This window comes from Hippopotamus amphibius, chromosome 2 (genome assembly GCF_030028045.1).
Source record: "Hippopotamus amphibius kiboko isolate mHipAmp2 chromosome 2, mHipAmp2.hap2, whole genome shotgun sequence".
NCBI classification, from domain to species: Eukaryota; Metazoa; Chordata; class Mammalia; order Artiodactyla; family Hippopotamidae; genus Hippopotamus; species Hippopotamus amphibius.
In genome coordinates, this window is record NC_080187.1 from 2,665,347 (window position 1) to 2,688,296 (window position 22,950).

At 60.2% G+C, this 22,950-nt stretch overlaps 1 protein-coding gene across 4 annotated transcripts in view; it reads right to left on the reverse strand.

Annotated features, from left to right (window-relative positions):
• Window positions 1-22,950, reverse strand: part of VAV2 (vav guanine nucleotide exchange factor 2) — a 179,471-nt gene that overhangs the window by 121,131 nt on the left and 35,390 nt on the right. For 3 of the 4 annotated variants that reach the window (XM_057722242.1, XM_057722241.1, XM_057722244.1), the window contains exon 2: window positions 18,653-18,769. In XM_057722242.1, coding sequence (XP_057578225.1) covers window positions 18,653-18,769 — 117 coding nt within the window. Of the gene's footprint in view, window positions 1-8,956; window positions 9,060-18,652; window positions 18,770-22,950 lie in introns of those variants that run through there. The other variant, XM_057722243.1, reaches the window with a different exon arrangement.

Genomic DNA, 22,950 nt, shown 5'->3' on the forward strand with positions numbered 1-22,950 from the left:
CCCCCAGCTGTGACCATCAAAAATGTCCCCAGGGACTTCCCGGGTGGCACAGTGGTTAAGAATCCGCCTGCCAATGCAGGGGACACGGGTTCAATTCCTGGTCCGGGAAGATCCCACATGCCGTGGAGCAATGAAGCCCATGTGCCACAACTACTGAGCCTGTGTGTTGCAACTACTGAAGCCTGCACGCCTAGAGCCCATGGTCCGCAACAAGAGAAGCCACCACACTGAGAAGCCCATGCACCGCAACGAAGAGGAGCCCCCGCTCACCACGACTAGAGAAAGCCCTTGCACAGCAACAGAAGACCCAACGCAGCCAATTAATTAATTAATTTTTAAAAAGGTCCCGAGATACTGCCACCTGTTTCCTGGGGCAGAACGGCCCCGTGGAGAGCCACCGGGACGGACCCTGGAGGGCTGAGTCTGCTGATGGATTGTGTGGGGGGGTGAGAGGGAGAGTGAGGTGGAGTCAGGACAGTGTGGCCCCGGCCCCTTAGCTGGTCCAGGGGCCCCCAGCAGCTCTCCACATCCACCCTGCTCCCTGGCTGTGAACAGGCTGCCTTGAGCCCAAAGGCTAGTAAGGCAGCTACTCAGTTCCTTCCTCCCCCGGCCGCCCAGACGCTGCTCCCTCCCAGGACCCACCCCCTCCCCTCTGGTCACCCCCCTGTCCCCAAACTTCCAGCGGGGCCAGGGCAGAGGAGCTGGACAACACGCGACCCCACTGAGATGCTCAGATTCTGGGCCTGGGATGCGGAGACCATGTCGGGGAGCCACGGGAGGACCAGCTAGACAGTCACAGAAATGCGGCAGCCGACGGGCACTCGGGGATGGCCGTGGAGAGGTCATGGGGGAGCGATGCCAGCAGGCTTCCTCAGTCGGTCCCAGGGAGAACATGGGCCCCCTGGGAAAGCCCTGCCCCGTGGGACGTTTCTGTCCATAAACATCCCGGCTCCGGCGGCAGGATGTCAGGCCAGCTACAGGGCAACATTAATTCTGAAACACAAACACCACCCAACCGAGAATGAGAACTCGGCTTAAATACCTCAGGCCCTAAACCCCGGGAGCTGCCCAGGCTGTCCTGTCAGGTCAGAAAGTCAGTGTCTCCGATAAGTTAGGCCCAGAATCACCACGTAACCCGGCAACGCCACTCCTCGGCATGTACCCAAAGCATCGAGAGCAGGTGTTCCAGCAAATACCCGTACACGAGTGTTCGCACAGCTCTGTCCACGGCGACCAGCAAGCCCACGGCCACCAACAGATGAACATGGGGGATGCTACAGTGCAGTACTCCTCAGACAGAAGAAGGATGATGTCCTGACACGTGCAACGTGGAAGAACCTTGGAAACGTCACGCTGAATGAAGGAAGCCAGGCGAAGACACCACCGTAACAGGAGGACACGAAAGGTCCAGAAGAAGCAAACCCACAGGGCCCGGAAGCAGACAGGCGGCCGCCAGGGGCTGAGGGACGGAGGAGCAGGGAGCGGCTCCTAACGGGTGCGGGTTTCCTCCCAGAGCGATGGAATGTTCTGCAACTGGACACTGGTGATGGTTGCTTTGTGCTGTGAGTTTATTTAATGCGCAGAATTGCACACTTCCAAGCTGTTAAAATGGTAAATTTTATGCTATGCGTGTTCTACCACCAAACAGAGAGAGAGGCGGACAGACAGACCCACAGAGCCCTGTTCCCAACAGCTCAACAGCGGAGAAGTAGGTCCAGGGCTCTGGACCAGCAGAATGTGACACCGGTCACCGGTCCTCCCACTGCCTCGTCTGCCATCAGCCAAGTGACATCAAAGTCCTTTGAGAAGAGGGCAGCTCGCATGTGGGGAGGAGCCGGGAGGAAGCAGGGGACCCCCAGTCGTGTTTGTTTTGAGAAGAGGGGCCCGCAGGGGAGCCCTCCTCCCCTTTTCTTCACACACACACTCATGACACACATGCAAGCACACACACAGCTTCCCCTCCCAGGGCCTGGCAGGAAATGGGCACAGGCCACGGCCACGGCCACGCGGAGGGGAGGGGGGAGGAGGGTCTTTTCCCAGACGCGGCTCCGCTGCTCGTGGGTTCCCACCGCTCCTGGAGGAGGCTTGGTCTCGCGCAGATAAGGCGCGATGAATACAGGCGCACAATGAATGGGTGAAATGCGGCAGAGCCCGTTACCTGCGCTGAAAGCTAACTGACAGGGATGCGTGAGGGAGGCCTCCCTCCTGGGGAGGAGCCCTCTTTGTAGACAGGGAAGGGGTGGGCGCAGACAAAGGCGGTGCAAACCCAGACGCACGGGCACATTCGCCCGCCGCTCCAGAGCTGGCATCTGGGCCCATGGGGGCGTTCTGGGAATCCGCGTGACTTTTAATGCGGAGTCTGGCACTCGGGAACACGGATGGGCGAGTGGGAGGGCGTGGGGAGGGGGAGGAGGGAGAGCAGGGAAGGGAGCGAAGCCCCGCTGCAGATTCCAGGGGAGGACACGGGGAGGGCAGCGCTGGGGCCCGGAGGGAGAGAGCTGCAGAGTCCAGATAATTCCTCCAGAAACGGAGCGGGAGGAAAGCCGGCAGGACTTGCGGGATTTCCCCGACAGACAGAGGAAGCTCCATCTCTCCACTCCTGCAGGGTTTCCTGGACCGGCCGCAGCTCTGTCTGTCTGTCCTGGGCTTCCCTCCTGGCCTACTGCGAAAGTCTCTCTCCATCAAAGCCAAGCAGGCTCCGGACTGTCCCCCAACCCACCCACCCACCCACTCTCCAGCCTGAGAGCTCATTCAATTATCCGGACTCTGCACCTCTCTTCCTTCAGGGGCCCCAGTGCTTTCCCCCCCGTGCCAGGCCCAAGTTCTCTCTCCATTCCTGATCAGAACCCATTCTCAAGAAAGGACCTGCAAACGCCTCGTCACTAAGAAGTGAGAGATACAGCTTACCGGGTTACCTACATCCATAGGAGCTTAAGTCAAAGGAATGACTCTCTAATGGTGGAATGTCAAGTTGAACATTCTTCATGATTTATCAGAGACCTGGGAACCTACCACGAGAGAAAAGAAAACTCTTTTTTTTTTTTTTTTTGCTAGAAGGGCTTTTTATGTTCACAAAAGACAGAGCTATCATTTTCAGTAAGTAGCAAAGACATAATCCCCGAAGTGCCATTAACAGCTCGAAAACAAAATACCGGTCCCACTGACAATGCCAACACCACACAGAGGGGCCGCAGCTATTCCCATCAAGTCAGCTCAGACCTGACGGGGCCTGGCCCTGTAGGGTTTCACGGACTCCCTAAGTCCCCCTGGAGGCAGGTGTCACCTCCCTTTTATGGGTGAAGAAACTGAAGCTCTGCGGGGGGCGGGGGTTGGTGCAATCTGCCAAGCGAGCACCCTTAAAGGTCTGACTTGGTTCTGTCTCCCCACCCCTCAGAACAAAGCCCAGAAAGCCCCGGAGACAGCAAATGCTGGGTGGACGCTGTCTCAGCCCATCTGGGCTGTAATAAAAGAACGCTGCAGACCAGTGGCTTGAACCCCAAAATCTATTTCTCACAGTTCTGGAGGCTGGAAGTCCGAGATCAAGGTGCCGGCAGATGCAGTGTTTGGTGAGAACCCGCCTCCTGCTTCTGGCTGTGCCCTCTACCTGGCAGAAGGCGCAAGAGAACTCTCTGGGGCCTCTCTGATAAGGGCACGAATCCCATGCATGAGGCTCCACCCTCAGGACCTACTCACCCCCAAAGGCCCCACCTCAAAGGACCATCACACGGGAGATTAGGTTTCAGCATGTGCACGTGGGGGTAGGGGGACAAAGCTTTCAGGCTACAGCAGCCCCCACACCCCGGGACCAAGAAAGAGGATGTACACAGCGCTGTGAAAATGCTGGGTCCCGCCCACCCCACGGCCCTCACCTGGCTGAGACCGGCATCCCAGGCCCAGCGCCCGCCTCTGCCAAGCGCTCCTAAGACTCTCCCTTCCCCGACCTCCTCTGAAGGACATCAGCAGTTTCTCATTTCCGCGCCTCACCAACCCCATTTTCCAAAGTGATTGAGATTCTAACACCATTAAACATGACTTAATTTGCTTTTCCTAATGATGTGCCTACAGTAGTAGGACGTCTCTTCTTTGCCACTCCAAAGACATCTCGGGGTGATTTTCTCCAGTTAAATTAATAGGGAAACCATTAGAAACACTGAAAAGGAAGAGGTGTCTCCAGCTCAGCTAGAAACTAGTTTGAAACAAAGAGGAGCAAGGCCTCAGTCGTGGCAGAAAGACAAACTGGGCAGAAGCCCTGCCGACATTAAGGGTCATCTTTCTGAGCTGTCCAGTGCCTCTGTGGCTCTAACCCATACCCGGCGCTCACCCCCGTTACCACGTCGCTAGAAACATCTAGGAATCCAGGCCAGAGGTGAGAGCCCCTGGGGGTGGGATTCCTGAGCCCTCACTGGTGCCAGGACAACGCTGGCGCTTCCCCCGCTCTCCTCCCGACGCCACGGGGCGGAGGTCAAGTGACGTCATTTTGCTTTCCATTCTGTAGGTGAGGCCAGCGAGGTTGTGTAGATGACCACGGCCACACAGTTAGTAAACACAGAGGCAGAGCCGAAATCCGGGTGGACCTGGCTCCCTCCCCCACTTCTCAGCCCCAGGAGCCCACCGCCCCCGAAACATCACCATGGGCCTTCCACAGCATCCCCACCACCCTGTATCTCCACCTCTCCTCTCGCCTGGCCTGGCTCGGCCCTCGGGGCTTACCGCGTGACTGTTCACACCTCCTCTCGGGCCCCCCTTGCTGCCGTGTCCCCCCGGCACTTCCGACACGCACCCCACTGCCCACTGAAGGGTAAGACCACCACCGCATGCTGCTCCAGAACCTTCTATGCGTGGGATCCATTCTTCCCAGGTGCCCGCAGCCCACCCGTGGAGCAGGTACAAACGGGAGACGGAGGTGACATCCCAGGCCTCGCCACCACGGAAGGCCCAGCTGGGCTCTGAAATCAGACCTCAAGGCTCCAGGCCTCCACATTCTTTGCTCGGCTGTGGAGCTGTCTCCTAGGCCCTGCCCTGAAGCCACACAGCCCCAGTTGAGGGGTTCCTGGAACCCAAGCGCCCCGACTCCCAGCCCGGGGCCTCACGGGCCCCAGTGGCTGGGACAGCTGGCCGATCGCCCTACCTTTCGAATCCACGGGTCACAGGCTGCCTGCTCAGCCAGGGAAGGCTCCAGGACACCGGAATTTTCTTGAACATTCCTCCCGTCTTGGGAGGGAGAAAAGGCACTGAGCCATTTTTGCCACCAGCTAAAATATTTCAGTCTCAGATCAGAAAGGAATGCAAGCCGGAAACGGCACAGAAGCTGGAGCCAGATGGATGTGTCTGTTTCGGGGAAGCAGAGCAAGCAGCGCGCCCTCAGCATCCCTGGGCCAGAGGGAAAGCTGTGTCTCGCTCCAAGGAATCCAGCCTCCGAGTCTTGAGCCCAGACACACCAGGACCCCTGCTCCCGACCCCAGTCTCTGCAGACCACAGACCGACCCAGGGCGGTGGCCGGGGACCCTCCTCTCTGCCCATCCCTTCCTGCCCCGTGGCACTGACCCCTTCCTCCTGGTCTAAATGGGACTCAAGGAATTTGGTGAAGTAATTTCAGCCGCACCAAATTTATTTACTATATTTTTTTTGCATTTTTATTTTTTAATTTTTTTTAAAAGTAAATCTATAGTTACTACTGCAAAAGGATGATTGTTGCCATTTAAGATTTTGGCCTATATTAGGTTTAAAGATTTGTTTTCAGCACACAATGCTGAAAAAACTCCAACTAATTGTTTATATTTCCGATTTGTGCTACTTAGTTGTCTTTGACATGTGGGATTTTTTTCAAATTAATAAGTAGAGAGAATTCCCTGGCAGTCCAGTGGTTAGGACTCAGCCCTTTCACTGCTGTGGCCCCGGGTTCAATCCCTGGTCGGGGAACTAAGATCCCATAAACCACGTGGCACAGCCCAAAAAAAAAAAAAGGTAAAATTCAGAACTTAAAAAATAAAATAAGAAATAAATAAAAGGAACCCACGAACCCTCCCCTCGCCTGTGCCCACCAGCACTGCAGAGATGTGAACGGGCTCGGGACACCCGCAGAGGATGAGGCCGCACACCAGCCGCAGCCGGCGCCGTAACGCTGGTGTCAGCAGGGCCCAGGCCACAGCAGTCTCATTCCTAGCAGGGCCTCATGAAGGCCACCGTGGTGACACGGCTGCATCGAGCCCGGCACGGCCACAGCCCGAGCCGGCTAGGAATGGTCCCGTCCTCGCTGGACAGCGTGCCTGGGACCGGCCACGGCCGCCCCCACCAGGCTCTCTGGTCTGTAAGTCAGCTCAGCACCAGCCCGTGCTCACGTCCCGGGAGGACGTCACGCCCGGCCCTCCTCGTCGTCCCCGATTCCCAGCCCTCCTTGAAGAAGCATCTTCACTTTCAGACACCCAGAGACCCCTACGGCATCTGAGAGGGCCCCCAGCATCCCCGGAGGCCGCCCTGGGGACTGGCTCCGACTTCAAAGCTGGGCCCCACGTCCCCGCCCGGCTCCGCGGCCCACGAGGAAGCCCGGGGCCTGAGCGAGCGGGAGAGACCAGCCGCTGACGAACACAAACCTCCACGGAGCCCATCTGCCGAGGCGCTCGCTCTTCATGGAAATTTAGCCACGAGGACGGGACGTGAGGGTTGTCCCAGTGCCGTTTGCAGGGAGCAGTTCGCCTGGGCGCCTCCCTGCGCGGGCGGGTTTCGGGGGCCGGGGCAGCACGCAGGTGTTCGGACGGACCCCCACGAGGCAGGACGGGCCCGCCCGAGCGCTGTCTGGGCAGCGTGCTCTGCAGCCCCTGAGGCTCCTCCACCCTGCGCCTGGGGGGCCGGGGGGTGGGGGCAGCCCTCCCTGCCCTACCTGGCCGAGCTGGGGGGAGAGGAACACCCGCCCTCGGCTCTGTCCCAGCGGTGACCCCGGAAGTGTCTACCTGCCCGGGTTTCCCGACACTCGGTGATGGGCAAACACATGTGCCTGGTGACCTGGTGGCCTTGCAGGCAGCGCTCCGGGGTGAGCCGCTTTGAAAGGTGGGGACCTGCGGACAGGGGAGGGCTGGGCAGACCCTGGGCATTCCCTGAACATTTCTCTAACCGCCTGTCAGCAGGTGGCAACTGGCCGCCCCTCCCACAGAGGCCCTGTCCTAAAAGCTGAACATCTGTCCTCCCTCAGATACACGGTCAAATAAAAAGGGAAAAAACAACCCAAAAATATGATTAAAAGATGAACAAAGACTTGAGGGAACATTTCTCCAAAGGAGACACACAGATGGCCAATAAGCACATGAAACGACGCCCGGCGTCACTGATCCCCACGGAATGCAAAGCAGAACCACAACGGGAGCCCGCGTCCCACCATCAGGGAGGTGATCATCAAACACACACACACACACAAGACAACAAGTGTTGGTGAGAGTGCCGGGCACCGTCGCTGGGAGGTAAAACGGTGCAGGAGCTGTGGACACCACGATGGCGGTGCCTCAAAACACGTAGCATAAAATTACCACGTGATCCGGGAATTCCACCTCTGGGTACAAAATCAAACGAAAGGAAAGCAGGAACTCAAACAGATGTGTGCACACCTGTGTTCCCCGCAGCATTGCCGACAGCAGCCCCAGCCCCACCCGACCCACAGATCTCACTTGTAAACAAACCCCACCTTCCGCAAGGCCCACCCGAGAGCCTGGGTCCAGACCTGTGAGTCTGGAGGCCCATTTTCTCCCCCTCTTCCCCTTGAGAGCAACAGCCATTGCGCTGGGGGTAGGGGCAACTCCTCTTGGGACCGAGCGTGGGCTTCACTCCATAGTGAGCGTCCTCAGCCTTCTGGGGCCCAGAGCCGTGGAAGGTGAGCAGGCTGTAGGCTTAGGAATTCAAGAATGTAAGTGAACAAAGCTTTGCACGTGCATGGTCACAGCTGCAGTATTCACAACAGCCAAGAGGCGACAACTGCCCAAATGCCCCATCGGTGGGTGACGGCTTGACAAGATATGGTCCATCACACAATGGAATATCATTCAGCCTGAAAGAGGAACGGGGGACTTCCCTGGTGGCACAGTGGGTAAGACTCCACGCTCCTAATGCGGGGGGGGCCGGGCTCGATCCCTGGGCGGGGAGCGTGATCCCACATGCATGCCCCAGCTACGAGTTCCCATGCCACAACGAAGCAGACTGCAAGCCACAACTAAGGAGCCTGCCTGCCACAACTAAGACCCAGTGCAACCTAATTAATTAATTAATTTTTTAAAGAGCGGAATGGAATCTGCCACACACCACAGCGTGACTGAACCCTGAATGCATTGCACCAAGAGAAAGAAGCCAGCCGCGAACGGCCACGTCCCGTGTGGCTCTGTTCATGCGAAATGCCCAGAGCAGGCAAGTGCGTGGAGACGGTACAGAGATTAGTGGTCGCGAGGGGCTGGGGGCTGGGAGAGGAGGAACCGGGGTTTCCTTGAGGGGTAGTGAAAAAGTTCTGGAACGAGATGGGGTGATGGCTACACAACACCGTCACGATCTAGAACGCCACTGAAATGCATACTTTAAAATGGTTAAAGTGCTACACTTGACATTAGGTCCATTTTACCACAGTAATTTTTTTTAAAGAATGACAGTCAAAAAGGATGACGCGGGGTAAGTGTTCCAGGGCTCCAGCCCAGACACCCTCACCCGCGTGTCAGGCAGCAGGGCCCGAAATCCGCGTCCCCGCCAGCACCCTTGCTGCTGGGGGCCGGGGGAGAACGGGCAAAGGTTCTGACCACAGCGGGGTCTCTCCTCCAGCAAGGTCACAGCCACACACCCTGTGATTCTGAGGCGCTGCCCGTGAACCCCCAGGGCCTGAGCGGCCACAGACCCCACCCGCCACGTGCCCTCTGAAGAAGCAGCTATTCCTTGAGGAAGGCCTTCCAGGATGCCAAGAAAGAACACTTTGTTACAATCAATTATTTACATTTGGATGCTTTTTTCTTCTTTCCTTCTTCCTCTCTTTCAGCTTTTTTGCTTCAAACATCACGTTGTCAGGCTTCAACAGAAACAATTAATGTCTTGGGGCACTGGGGAGAAACAATTAGCCGATTAAAAGTTAATTAACTGGACACAAACCAAAAAAAAAAAAACAGCATACACGCGTGGCACCAGGACTAGTTGAGAAAATTCGAGCTCCCAGTCCCTTGGGTGGGACCCACTGGGTACAAGTGACAGGTGAGAGTGATGACAGAGATGTGGGCAGCTTACCCGACACCCATGGGACAAGAAAGGCCCCCAGCAACCACCACCAAGAGGTCAGCCAGCCAGTCCAAGCCTCTGTTCACGGATGGGGAAACTGAGACCAGAGAGGAGCACGGAGGCCTGCCCACGTGCCGGGTGGTGCAGCGGCGGAAACAGGGCTTGGACGCAGCGCTCCGGACCCTCCACCACACACGTCTGCTGCCACCACAGGCACCCAAGTCCCCTCTCCCCAAAGGAGTCGACGGGTACAAATCGCCCACCAGGGATCCCCGAGCGAACTCCTGGGCCATCGGCCCCTCCCTGGGACCCCTCCCGGGGGTTAGAGGAACCAAAACCAAGGCCCAGAGGCTCCCCGGCCTCACACACAAAACCTGCCCATCTCACACAGGGCGGTGGGTCCAAACGGCCCACAGCTCATCAGACCTGCGGGGACTCGGGTACCAACACCGAGACTTCCTCCACGCTTGCCCACTATCCGGGCGGCGACGGCCAGTGGCTCCCGTCTAGAAAACCACTCCCATCACCGGTTAGAAAACGTGGGGCCAGCATCTGAAAGGCTTATGTGTCTCTGCACGTGCGTGCACGCGTGTGTGCACGTGCGTGCCCAGCGGTCAGCGCTTCTGAAAGTGGATGGGCTAAAAACACCCTGAAATGACAACGTGCAGTTAAAAGGAGGAAATGTTTTCAAGCAGAAGCTCAGAAAGCCTCGGCCACAGGCCCGCACCCAGCTCTGCGCCGGCTCCACGGCAGCGGCATTTTAATAAGCACTTAGCGCCGGCCGAGGGGATGCGAGGCCATGGGGACCACCCCCCGACAGCACCAGGACAGGGCGCAAATGAGCCTGCCACAGCCCGGGCGCCGAGCATCAGGCAGGCGTCGGGTGAGCGCAGGGCGGCCCCACGCAGCAAACGCACAAGCCACCCTCAGGAACGTGAGCAAACGCGGGGCGTCCCGAGGGCCCGGAGCGGAGACCGGGTGTCTGACGGAGCCCAAGGCTGCCTGCTCCGTCCCTGAGCGGAGCCCGGGGGCCGCGTCCATCAGTGAGGAATCGGCACCTCAATCCCGAGCACAGGGCAGCGGGACGAGGGGGGCAAGTCAGGCTGGCGCTCCAGACAGCACCCCTGCCCTCTGCCGAGGCCGCCACCACCCGCTCCACGTGGGCTGGTACAACGAGGGTACCAATCCGAGAGCCGCCGCCGTCTGCGGGCCTCACACACGCAGGCCCCCCGCCGCACCGTTTCAGGTCTCCCTCCAGCACCTGCAGGCCCGTTTCACAGATGGGAAAACTACGGCCCCAGAGGTGAGGTGACCATGGGTCCAGCCTGCTCCCCAGCTTCACACTCAGTCCCAAGCCCCCGAACGTACCTCGCCTGGCCCACTTTCCGCTGGCTTCCAGAAGCATCAGCACGCTCAGGAAGTCCGGAGGGCAGTGGTGGGGTGGGTGTTTGTGGGAGGGGCCGAGGCAAGAGAAGGGGTCGCGGCAGTCACGGGGCAGATGGGAGGTCCAGCAAAGCGGACTGTGTCCTCCCGTGTGCCACGTCCAGGAGACTGCCGGGGTGCCGGGTGCTGTGCAGAGAGGCTCGGTGGGAAGGTGCAGGGATGGATAAGTGAGGCCGGCCCCGGGCTCTGGAGGGGGAGGCAGCACGGGCCAGGCGCTGCCAGGCCCCGGGGGACGCAAGAGGGGGAAGGACGGGCTGATGACAGAAGAGGGTCCCCAGCAGGGAGGAAGCGTGGGGCAGAGCACAAGGAGAGAGGGCACCTCTGTCCCACAGTCATGGGGGAAGGCCACAGAGCCAGGCTCCAGGCCCAGCCAGAGTGGGGGCGGCTGACCGGTGGACATCTGGAGGGGCCGGGATGCCGGCAGACAAGGCCTGCCTGCCACATCCAGGACAGATGTGACGGGCTGCCCAACCACCAGGCCCTCAGGCAGCCCATGAGGCCACAGCCTGGCCTCCCGAAGCCCTGATCCCAGGGAGGGGGGTTTCCTCAGCTGTGATGGGCCAGTGGTTTCAAACTGTGCTTTTAACCTCCTCAGAACACTTTCATAAACAAAATGTCAGGCAAAATGCAACACAGAAAACAGGTAAGAGTAGACTCACTCTGATTCAGCGGGGCCCTGCCCTCTGCCTCCTCCTGGCCTCCATATCGCCCTCCTGGCCTCCTCCCTGCCTCCTGGCCTCCTATGGCCCTCCTGGCCTCCTCCCTGCCTCCTGGCCTCCTCCCTGTCTCCTGGCCTCCAAGTCGTCCTCCTGGCCTCCTATGGCCCTCCTGGCCTCCTCCCTGCCTCCTGGCCTCCTCCCTGCCTCCTGGCCTCCATGTCGTCCTCCTGGCATACATATCGCTCTTCTAGCCTCCCCCCTGCCTCCTGGCCTCCATATCACCCTCCTGGCCTTCACAATGGCCCCAGCCCAGCTTCCCAACCCCCTGCAGATGGCAGAATTCCACACAGCTGACCACGCCTTGTTCTGCAAACAGCTGCCTCACTTGGCAGCAGGGAAAGGGCACGGCAGAACACAGAACTCAACCTCTGCCGTCAGCAAGACCCGAATCGACCCCCCAGGGCCCCCACCGTCGTGGGACACAGGCGAGCCGCGTCCTGTCTCTGGGCTCGGCTCCCTTCCTCACTTCCTGAGGCCCCTGAAGACAGCAGGGGCTCGTGGGCACAAAGATCCTGGCACACAGCACCCGGGGCCCCGCACGCGTGAGAGATCGTGACAGGGGGAGGAGGGACGCACAGGAGGGGCACGCGTGGTGGGCGGGAGGGCTCCCGGTGGAGCCAGCACCTGGGGGAACCGCCGTGCACCCCGCCTTGCCCACTAACTTAACTAGAGGCCGGTCGTCCGCCCCCAGCCTTGCTGAGGGCCAGGTTTAACTGCTTCGGAAGTTTCTGAGCCTAGCAAAACGTTTTCATGAATAATAAATAGGAGAATTAAACCCGTTTATTGGAGGGAATGCTCTGCTCTTTAACTCAAACGAGAGAAACAGCCTTGCAGACCTTCCTCCCGGGTTGTTAATTCCACTCAAAACAGGGCTAACGTGAGCCGAGCTGACCAGGCAGAGCTGCAGGTCCAGGGCGGCCTCCTGGCCTCCTCCCTGCCTCCTAGCCTCCTATGGCCCTCCTGGCCTCCTCCCCGCCTCCTGGCCTCCTATGGCCCTCCTGGCCTCCTCCCTGCCTCCTGGCCTCCTCCCTGCCTCCTGGCCTCCTATGGCCCTCCTGGCCTCCTCCCTGCCTCCTGGCCTCCTATGGCCCCCAACGTGGACAACGGGGCACCACCGCAGGAAAGATCCTGGAGGGCCGCCTGGGCCTTCTGAGAGGTGCCCCACCCCCACCCCATCCCCACTGAACGCCTCCAGGCTCCTCCGGTATGATCCACAGACTCAGGCAGAGACAGCCTGGGGCCCCACGTGCCAGATCGGATTCTAGGCGCCGGAAGCCGTCAGTAAACAAAGCATGAAAGTCCCTACAGCCAGGAAGCTCGAGGTCCAGTCCGGGGACGGTGACCTGTGGCCCCAGTACGGAAGGAAAATTGCTGGGATGGTGGGCAGAGGAGGCGGCCTGCGCTGGAGGCATCCCCACCGTTTTAAATGGCACGACTTGGGCAAAGGTCCCAGGGAGGTGCGGGAGGCGGCCCTGCGGCTGCGGGGAGAGCCTTGCGGGCCGAGGGGGTGGGGGGCAGCCTGCGGGAAAGCCAGCCATGAGAGTGAGTGAGCCGGCAGGAAGCCGGGGAGCAGGTCCCGGGAAGGACGACCGAGGACCTCCCTGAGCCAGAGGCTGGCCGCGGCCTCCTACAGGCTGGGGCCCACCCCCCTGGGCTCCCACGCCACTTAGGAGAAGCTCCCTCCTCCCCCCGGCTCCTGCCCACCCAGAGGACAGGCTCGCCTCCTAGGAGGCTTTCTCACATCCAACCCGGCCTCACAGTGCAAGCAAACATGTCCAGCAGTGGCTGGTCCACAAAGGACTATGACGGAGACGATGGTGAAAAGTCCGCCCGCTCACTGACCACCGGGTCCCAGCCCACACGAAGAGCTTCCCACAACGCAGTGCCTGCGGGGGCCCCAATCAGCGGGCGAGAGCTGACACGACTGCTCCCACTTTCCAGATGAGGAAATTAAGTTCTGGGAAAGTCGCCAGCCCAGGGTCACCGCCGGGGGCTGGACCGAGCCCGGCGGCGATGCCAGGACCAGACACTGCGCCAGTGAAGCCACGACTTCACCGGCCCACCTAGGAGAGGACGCGCGGCCGAGGGAGGGAGGGCAGAGGGGGTCTGGAAACAGCGACTCCCAGACGGGAGACACTGACGGCGGCTCTCGTCCTCTGAGCCTCCGCCTCCCGTTCCATGAAGTGGGGGAACCCGCGCCGATGTCACGGCGCTGGGGAGGTGATGGGAGCCGACCTCTGGCGCCCAGCTCACAACCAAGAGACGAGGCTGTCCTTCCGTGGCGATTAGTATCTGCCATCTCTGGGACCAAAACGCCAGAAGAAAAAGCCACAGAAACCCCGCAGCCTCACCAAGATCCTCTGCCCAAAACTGCCAACCAGATTCCACACTAAGGCAACCGGGAAGACCCAGCCCCTCCCGGCCACCCACCCGGCCTCCCCACACTCCTTCCCTCCCCGGGACGCCCAGAACAGGGCACGAGGGCACGTGGGAAGGATCCACGCACCGTCGGGCAGGGAGCAGGGCCCCGTCCCAGCAGCACGCCCTGCCGCCCCCGCTCTCCACGCTGGCCAGCTCCAATCTTAGCTCCAATCTTCCCGACGGGACTGGTTTGAGCAGAAACTGAATCCCTTTAATGTGACCCTTTGGGAAAATACCAGGGACAAGAGCCAAAAAAAAAAACCAAAAACAAAACAAGACTTCCGGAACCAACTTTCTGGATCCTTCAGCGCCTGCGGGAGCGTGCTGGTGGGGGAGCAGGGGGAGGGACAAACTCCTGATAAAGACGACAGGACCTGTGCGTCGGCTTCCCGGCCGAGGCCCGGAGCACTGCCGCGCCCCGGGCCGTCACGTCCTCGTTCCAACCCCGCAGAAACGAAAGCTCAGAGAGTTCAAGTTCACCCAGAGTCCAATCCACACTCTCGCCCGCCCCCGGCTGCCTCCATCGCCACGCCCGAAAGAGGGAAGGCTGGCTGCACCCGGGGGTCCCCCAGCCCTCGAGGGTCTCTGAGGGTCCACCGCCCTGCTGAGGCCTCTGCCAAGGGTCTCCCCTGGGCCAGGGAGCAGAAAGAGCCCGGTCGGCACAGGGCTGCCCCTCCCCGTGCTCCTCCTGGGGTCGGGAAACACTTTCTGGAATTTCGTGCACCCCAAAACATCAGCTCCTCTCTCCACCCGCCCAGAAGGGAAGGCAGAAAGGGGAAGCCCGGGGCCAGGGGGCAGGCGGAAGGCCCTGCTGGTTCTGGAAGCAGGAAGAACCCGGCGGAGGAGCCCAACTCCACACAGTGGTTTCCTGGGGACAGGGGTGCCGAGCCCACACCGCGCACGGCCTGCTCCGTACCCACAACACAGAGGGAGGGCTGCAGGGTCACGGCCGCACGGTGGGCCAGCTCCGGGAGGAGAGGTCAGAGCCCTCGTCTTCCCCTCCCTTTTTCCACCGTGAACTGCACAACAGCTACTCTGGAAGGCAAAGGTCATACAAGTCTCTCCGTCTGATCTCTAGCGTAGCAAGTGTTTAATAAATTCTCGGTAAATTGGATGCTTCATGGACAGATGAGTGGAGGAACCAAGGCCTGAATGCCTCTTCCCTTCCAAAGAAACGACTCCAAGTTGAGAGACGTGGGGAGCTGAGAGGCAGCTGTTTAGAAAAAGAACCATACCGGAACCCAGGCAGGACCTGAACGCTATACACCTCCTTAAGTAACAGCAAAGAAAAACAAATCTGGAACCTTCTAAACCAGCCTGAGACTAACGAGCCAGCTATCCCACAAGGATCCTTTCCGCTCCTGAATCCCAGGAACGTAAGCAGAGGACGACCAGGCAGCAAGGGAGAAAGAAACCTCGCCCCTCAAGTCCCTGTACCAACCCCCCCGCCACTGTGGGAGACCCCAGCCGACCCCAAGCCCCTGCCCGCTGGCCCAAGAATTGGCCTCAGCACCTCTCTCAACGGGGGCTCTAGGCAGTCCCGGTCGGCAGAGGCTGGAATCACCCCCCGAGAGCCATCCTTCTGCCCGCGCGGGGCCAGCAGAGGGGGGCAGGGCAGGGCAGAGCAAACGTCACATCTTCCTGGTCTGACATCGCTGAGCACCGCCGGGCACCGCCGGACCAGCCTGGGTGTCCCCCCCACCCTGGGCAGGGCTCCTGGAGGGCAAAAGGAGTCTCGGCCGTGGGAGCCTCCGCGAGGGTCCACGGTCTCTCTGCCCAGAGCCGGCGCTCCACGACGATGTGCTTCCCAGGAAGTCACTCACATCTCAGCGAGAAGCCCGGCCTCCCCAGACCCGCGCCTTGTCCCGCAGGCTGCAGCCCCAGCTCTGCCTGCCCGTCCACAGCCGCCCTGGGGCGGGGACGGTCCCCGTGTCCGAAAACGGGCGCAGGGCAGGCAGCAGCGCGGCAGGGAGGCGCGGGGCCTCGCTTCCGCGTGTGTTTCCCGGGGGACCCCATCCCCGGACACCGAGGTGGACAAGCCCAGCAAGACAGGCTCTGGTCCGTGGCGCCCACGTGGGGAGAAGCTCGCCTCAGCAGCCCAGCCTCTGCCGGCCCCACGTCAGGCTCAGCTCGGGGTGCTGACCACGGGTTTACCGTGCTCGGAAAAACAGGCAGGCGGAGCAGCGAAGCCCGTGCGCCACAACGACTGAGCCCGCTCTCTAGAGTCCGCGAGCTGCAACGACTGAAGCCCGTGTGCCTAGAGCCCGTGCTCCACAACAAGAGAAGCCACCACAATGAGAAGCCCACGCACCACAACCAAGAGTCGCCTCGGCTCCCCACAACTAGAGGATGCCGGCGGATGGCAACGAAGACCCAACACAGCCAATCAATCCATCAATCAATCAATCAATCTATTTAAAAAAAAACAAAAAAAGAAAGAAAACTAGGCAGTGTACACAGATGCTCAGCCAGACGGACAGGGAGGACGGCGGGAGGGCCAGGCCAGGCTCCAGAAGTCTGCACGAATAGGACGATGGAGAAAAACCAGGAGAGGGGAGGCCGCCACTAAACCAGGTGCTGGTCTAGTTTCATTTCCACCAAAGCTGGGGGTGAGGAGGGGGCTGCAGCAGTACCGCTGTTTAAAGAGCACCTGCTACGGGCCGGGCACCGTGCGGAGGCCTCCCTGGCCCACCTCGTCCTCGGCGACCTGAGGCAGGTCGGAGTCACCCTGTCATCTGCCAAAGTCATCGGCCAGTGAGTGGACCCCGATTCTGAACCGGGTCCATCGGACTCAACGTGAAAAGCAGGGGCAGAACCAGGGCAGCCCTGCCCTTTCCAGAGCCCCAGGGCCTCCCTGAAGGACCTGAGGCTGAACCGAGGCCCCTCAGCTCCTCCGTTTCATTCCCAGCCCCCACACCACGACTCACGGTCCAAATCCACTGCCCACTCCCGCCTTGCCCCTTGCGGCCCCTCTGTGGGCAGCTGGCGCCCCCCCCCACCCCACCGGGGCCAAACCACCCCACTGGAACCACGGATGACCACGAGGGCTGCCTCCTTTCAAAGTGCTCAGCCGAGGTTGGCAGGTCACGTGATGAGAGCTGACTCCAAATTTACGTACATCGTACATCACGGCCCTCGGCTACAGCACCGTCACGGGCACCCACCACGGGCCAGGCACTCTGTTTCACAGCTGGCCGAGAAATGGGTTTGGCCAGGGTTTATCCGGTCTCTTTCTATATGCAATTATTTTAAATACCAGTTATGCGTGTGTTTGTGCAAGTGTGTGCATGTGTGTGTGTGTGTGTGTGTGTGTGTGTGTGTGCACGTGTGTGTTCTGAAGGCCCTTCCCCAAAGGCCAAAGCCACCGGCTTCTCTGCTGCCGTGGGCACTGCTGTTCACAAGGACATATAAGAACAGGAGAGAGGTTCTAATCTGTTTAAAAGCAAGTCTGTGAGGACTGAGAAGCCCGCTCATGTGAACGGACACCAGCACAGCTCCCTGCAAGTTCCCGGGGCTCCCACCCCAGCAGACGTGCCCCCGGGAACAGGGAAGCACGGCGGCCTCAGAGGCCCGGGCAAGGGCCCTGCAGCCAGAGGGACTTGGGGGAGTCATTTAAGAGAGGAAGAGAACCCTGTAACAGCTGGATGCTGACACAAAGAGATGGGCTCTGGAACAGGTCCCCGAACCTCATCTCTAGAGAATTTCAGAACTAAAGAAGAGCACCGTCGGGCCCAGGTGGCTTATGGGAAATTCCTAGTTAACAGATGCTAATTTGACACCTTACAGCACTTCGAATAAGGGCTCCTCTTGGAACTGACTTCTCAGCATTTGCAACTGCAAATACACCATTCCCCTTGCATCTCATAAATCATGTATTCACAGAACACTTCCTCAAACACCAGCTCCCTGATAATGGTGCCCAGATAAAGCGGGCAATAAATACCCTCTGATACTTCCCATCCCCAGGTGGACTGGTCCCCGGGTGGTGCGGGAAGTGGCCGTTTCGCAGAGGCTGTGCCGGCAGCAGGGGGCAGGGCCCTCCAAGAGCACGCAGGGACTCAGGCACAGCTGGACCACGGTGGCACAGAGCCAGGCCTGGCTCAAGCCCTTGGCCCCTGACCCACCGACAGCCCCATCTTTTAAAAGGAGGGAACTGTTGGCTTCCGGATGGAACGTGACACCCTGCACTGACACTCCGAACCCAGGCTCACCAGGAAGCCACAACGAGCCACACCCCCACCCGGCCTTTGCACCCGCCCGGCCTCAGGTTCCCCTCACCTGTGCCGGCAGGATGCCCGCAGGACAGCTGCCGGGGACACCTTCTGAGAACACGGGGAGCCTTCCCGGGTTATCTGCCACGGGCCTAGGGAATCACCTCCAGGGACCAGGGAGTTCAAATAATCACCCCCTCCTTGTCCGACACATGCTCAGAGCCAGACGGCCCTGCTGGTTTCAGCACAGCCTCGACAGCTCCCCTCTCAGGGCAGCACAGTAAACGCGGGACCTGCACCTCTCAGCCGACCCCAGGAGGTGGTGCCCTTCCTCCCACGAAGAATGGGAGACGTGGGGCAGGAAGTAAATGCTCAGGGTGGCTCAGCTAGAAAGGCAGGGCCCAGGCCGCATTCCCGGTTCTGGCCTCGTCCAGGCGCGGCTTTCCCTCCATCCTCCCGGATTCAGGGTGCCCGACGTCACCCTAAACGGCCCGAGAGGCGAGAGGGGCCGTCCCGCAGCCCCAGCCCACGATGCAAACCCTCCTGTTCGTAACACAGCCCTGCCTGCACCTGCCCGCGGGGCTGCACGTGGAGGGCCCAGGCCCGTCCCAGAAAGGGGCCACTCACCTTCCCAAAGTCTCGGACATCAAAGAGGTCGAAGGGGTCAAACAGCTCGCTGTTCCTGAGTCCAAATTTGTCATGGCAGACTTTAAGGAAGGTGCGGATGTTCTTCAAACACAGGAACTAGAAGAGGAGAGACGGGAAAATTACTCAACGTGCACGGTCCGTACGGGCAGTAATACTAACCGCAGCAAACTCTGCTTCCGTGCACGGACCTAGACCAGCGCTTCCCTGCCCGGAGAAGACAGACACCCCGGCCGTCCTTGGCCATTCGCCCCACACCCCTGCCCAGGGGTCTACCATTTCAACTCTGACCATCACGGCTTGAACAAAACACGCTGCTTTCAGTCAGCAGGGATGGAGCACACACACCTGCACCCACGCACAGATACCTGTGCACACTGCCTCCCCCAGCACGTGCACGCACACACACACGTTACTTTACGCAAGACCAAGCTCTACAGGAGCCATGCAGACCCCCAGAGCAGCCCGTGGAGACACGGCAGGGGGCCGGCGGGAGCGCAACGCCAGCATCAGGACCCCGGATGCGCATCCGCGGTACCTCCTGCAGCCAGTAACCCAGCATCTGAGCTCCCAGCCTGCAGCGCGCTTGGCAACACAGCCGGAGCGGGAGGCACGGGACGGGCGGGTCAGCAGGCTCCCGGCCTCCAGTCCCCGTGGAGGAAGAGCTGGTAAGGCCTTGGGGGCAGCAGGCGCGGTGCCTGGAGCACAGACCTTGGAGTCACAGGGCCCCGGGTTAGAATCCTTGCCCAATGACTCCAGCGGGACCAGCGGAGCGCGGCTTCGGCTCCTGAGGCCTGGTTCCCTAACAGGACTGCCTGGCTGGGTTCATCGCCTACCCTGTCGGCACGGAGTGGGCGTTAGGTACGTGGGAGCCACCAGCCCACCCGGTCCAGCTCGGCGTGGGCGTCCAAGAGGTGAGGACCACGGGGCACACAGCCTGCCACTAACCCAAGGTTTCAGACCAGACGTCCCCAGCGTAACAGCTCACTAAGGGCCCAGCGGCTCGACTTCAAGAGACCTGCAGAGAGCCTGGGACTGCTCAGAGGAAATTTAGACAAATGGACAGAAGATGAAGGACAGTCCAGAATCAGAAGCCACACAGGCCCAGCATAAACCAAGCTGCGCGGAGAACGCCACGGGGCAGGCAGTGCCCCAGCAGAGACGAGATTCTCCCCGCCCAGCCGCCCCCAGAGGCAGCACCCCCGGCTGGGGAGCACCCTCCTCGTCGGGCAACTCCTCTCTCCTGGCTGGGGCTGTCTCTGGGCAGAGACGACCCCGGCTCAGGTGCCTGCAGTGCCTGAATTATTCTCAACCTGGGTGCGTGGGGATCTGGGTACCTGTATGCGTATCTGTGTATCCGAGGGTGTATCTGTGTGTGTGTACTTTTTCCCATCACATGAGAGTAAACTGCAGACGTGACCCCCTTTCCACCCAAACACCTGCGTGTGTATTTCCTGAGAACAAGGACACCCCCTGCACAATCACAGCACTAATGTCAAAATCAGGACATTAATGTTGCTCCCACACATCACCTCATCTATAGCCGGTACTCACAGTTCTCCAGTAGAACAAGATAAAGGACAACCAAAACGTCCTGATAGGAAAAAAAAAAAAAAAATCTGGCCCAGGGTCTGATCCCAGATCACACACAATCTTAGTCATCAAGTCTCTTGCCTCCACGAGCCTAGAACAGCCTTCTCTGACAGAACTTTCTGGAAGGATGGACACGTCTTGTGTGCGCCACCCAGTAGGGCAGCACCCGGCAGGCATGCCCGCTGAGCGCTGGGAGATGTGACCAGTCCAACCGAACAACTGCACTTTTAATTTAACTCTATTCTAAGGAATTTAAATTTAGTAGCGAAACTGGCTACAGCTGCTGGTTCGAATGCGTGGACCTAAAACACTCCAGCCTTTGTCTTCCCAGACCTGACATTTTTGAAGAACACAGACGCAGAAAGACAAATACTGTAGGACTTCACTGACACGCAGAGATAGAAAGAGGGTGGGGGCTGGGACCAGGGGCTGGGGGCTGGGGGAGGGGGAGTTGGTGTTTAATGGGAACAGAGTTTCAGTTTGGGAAGAACAAATTCTGGAAGTAACAGTGGTGACTGCTACACAGCATCCTGAATGGACTCAACGCCACTGAATTGTACACTTAAAAATGATTCAAATGGCAATTTTCTTTTTGGCCGCACCCTGAGGCATGCGGGATCTCAGCTCCCCAACCAGGGATGGAACCCGCACCGCCTGCATTGGAAGCACAGTCTTAACCACTGGACCACCAGGCAAGTCCCAGTGGTAAATTCTGTGTCGTGTGTATTTTACCACGATAAAAAAATTATAATTCAAACAACAGAGAGAGACACAGAGAAACAGACCCACAGGGAGGAGGGTGACCCACACGTGACGACAGAGGCAGGTACGGAGGTGAGGCTCCCAGGAGCCAAGGAAGCCACCAGGAGCTGAGAGAGGGCCTGGGACAGAGTCTGCCACCGAGACCCCAAGACAGAGCCAGCCCGGCCGGCCCCTGGATCTCAGACGCCCGGAACCGTGACTTCGGCGGCTTCCACCCCACCCTCACCACGCCCTGTGAGTGGTCTGCACACAGCGGAGGCGGGCCTGAACCAGGGCCCCCTCGGCCCCCCTCGGCCCCGCAGCTCTAGACCCTCTTCCTCCCGCCCACCCGCTCGCCCGCCCTGCAGGACCGGCTGCAGTGTCCAGCCCGGCTCTGGTCTTTTCTGCACCACTCATCTCTCATTTCCACGAGGCCTTCACTTTAATTCGTCCTCAGCCTCCCATTTTTAGAGTTAATTACACAGCTCCTAACCATGATGGCAGCCGGCAAGGCCAGGCTTCCTCGCGGGGCTCAGGAGGGGGCAGGCGCCCCGTGGGCACAGGGCCCGCCCGGCCTGGCCCCATCCCCGCTGTGGCCACGCGGGCCCCTAACCTTCCAGAACCACTCCCCGTGATGCTCTGGGCCCACCCCAGGCTGGCCGTGGACAACAGCCGCACAGACAGACTCAGGCTGCCAGGAAAGGGAGGCAGCAGAACTGGGAGAAAGCGCCCAGGCCAGCATCTGTTCACGGACGCCTGTGCGCCCGCCTGGCACCGCGCTGCAGCCTCTGCCCTCCCTCCAGTAATTCACATCTTACAGGTAAGGAAACTGAGGCCCAGACATTGGCCGCGCCAAGATCTGAACCCACGCCTGCTTCAAGAGTGGTGAAAGCCCCCTGAGAGGATGAGGTCTGCCTCCAGGACGCTGAGGCATCCGGGTCCCCTCGTCCAGTGTGCTCACCAACAGCATCCGCCTCACGCCCCTAAGTGGCCTGGTGTGACTGATATGGTCACCATCTCCCTCACGGTACAATTATGGAAACTGAGGCCCAGAGACTCACCTTCCTTCGGTCCCCTCCTTCCCTTCCACCCCTGGGACCAGGAGGACGTGTGGCCAGAGCCTGGCCAATCAGAGCCTCGTGGTCCCTCACAGCCAGCAGGAGAGACTTCCGATTCTGGGACAGACTCCTGAGGGGTGAGGGTGAGAGGACGCGGCGGCGGGCACGTCTCGGCCGCAGGCTGGGTGACAGTGGCCAGGGCGGGGTGGGGGGCCAGCGTGAAGCCAGAAGCTGCCCATGCTTGTCCTGTGGCCAGAGAAGGCCTGATGGCCAGCCATGTCCCTGTGGCTTCAGGGGCAAGTGGCATTCTTCTCTCTCCTCTGCCCACGGGGCCCTCTACAAAAGGTGCCCACAGTAAGGGTCTGTCCCCAGAGAACTGGGCCCGTGACAAGCGGCCCAGGATGGAGGGCATCCCGTGGGGCGTGGGCTCCCCCAGCCCCAGCCACGGGGGGGCCCCAGGCAATCCGTCGTCAGGCCTGGCCGCTGCGCCGAGAGCCCGGGCTGCCTCTTGTTCCGGACGCGTCAACCTCGAATCTCAGACCCTTTGCAGCCTCCGCAGACCTAATCAGGCTGAAATCAGATTAGCGCGAGGACACAGGCTCCGCGGCCAGCCGCCCACCTCCCCAGGCGCAACCGGAAGGGCCAGCCCAGGCCTGCTCGCTGTCACCTGTCACTTAGCTGCCCGAGGCCCCAGGCAGGGACCTTGGACGTGAGAGACGAGCAGGGCCCTGAGAGCCTCGAGGCCCCCATGCACCCTCAGAGGGGAAAGAGAGGCCAGGGCGGGGGGCTTCCTGGCCTGGCTCAAGTGGCTCCACTACGGCCTCTTCGTGGCCACTGATCGCGGAGACGCAGCCAGGGACAGCCCCACCCCGTGGAGGAGACACGGAG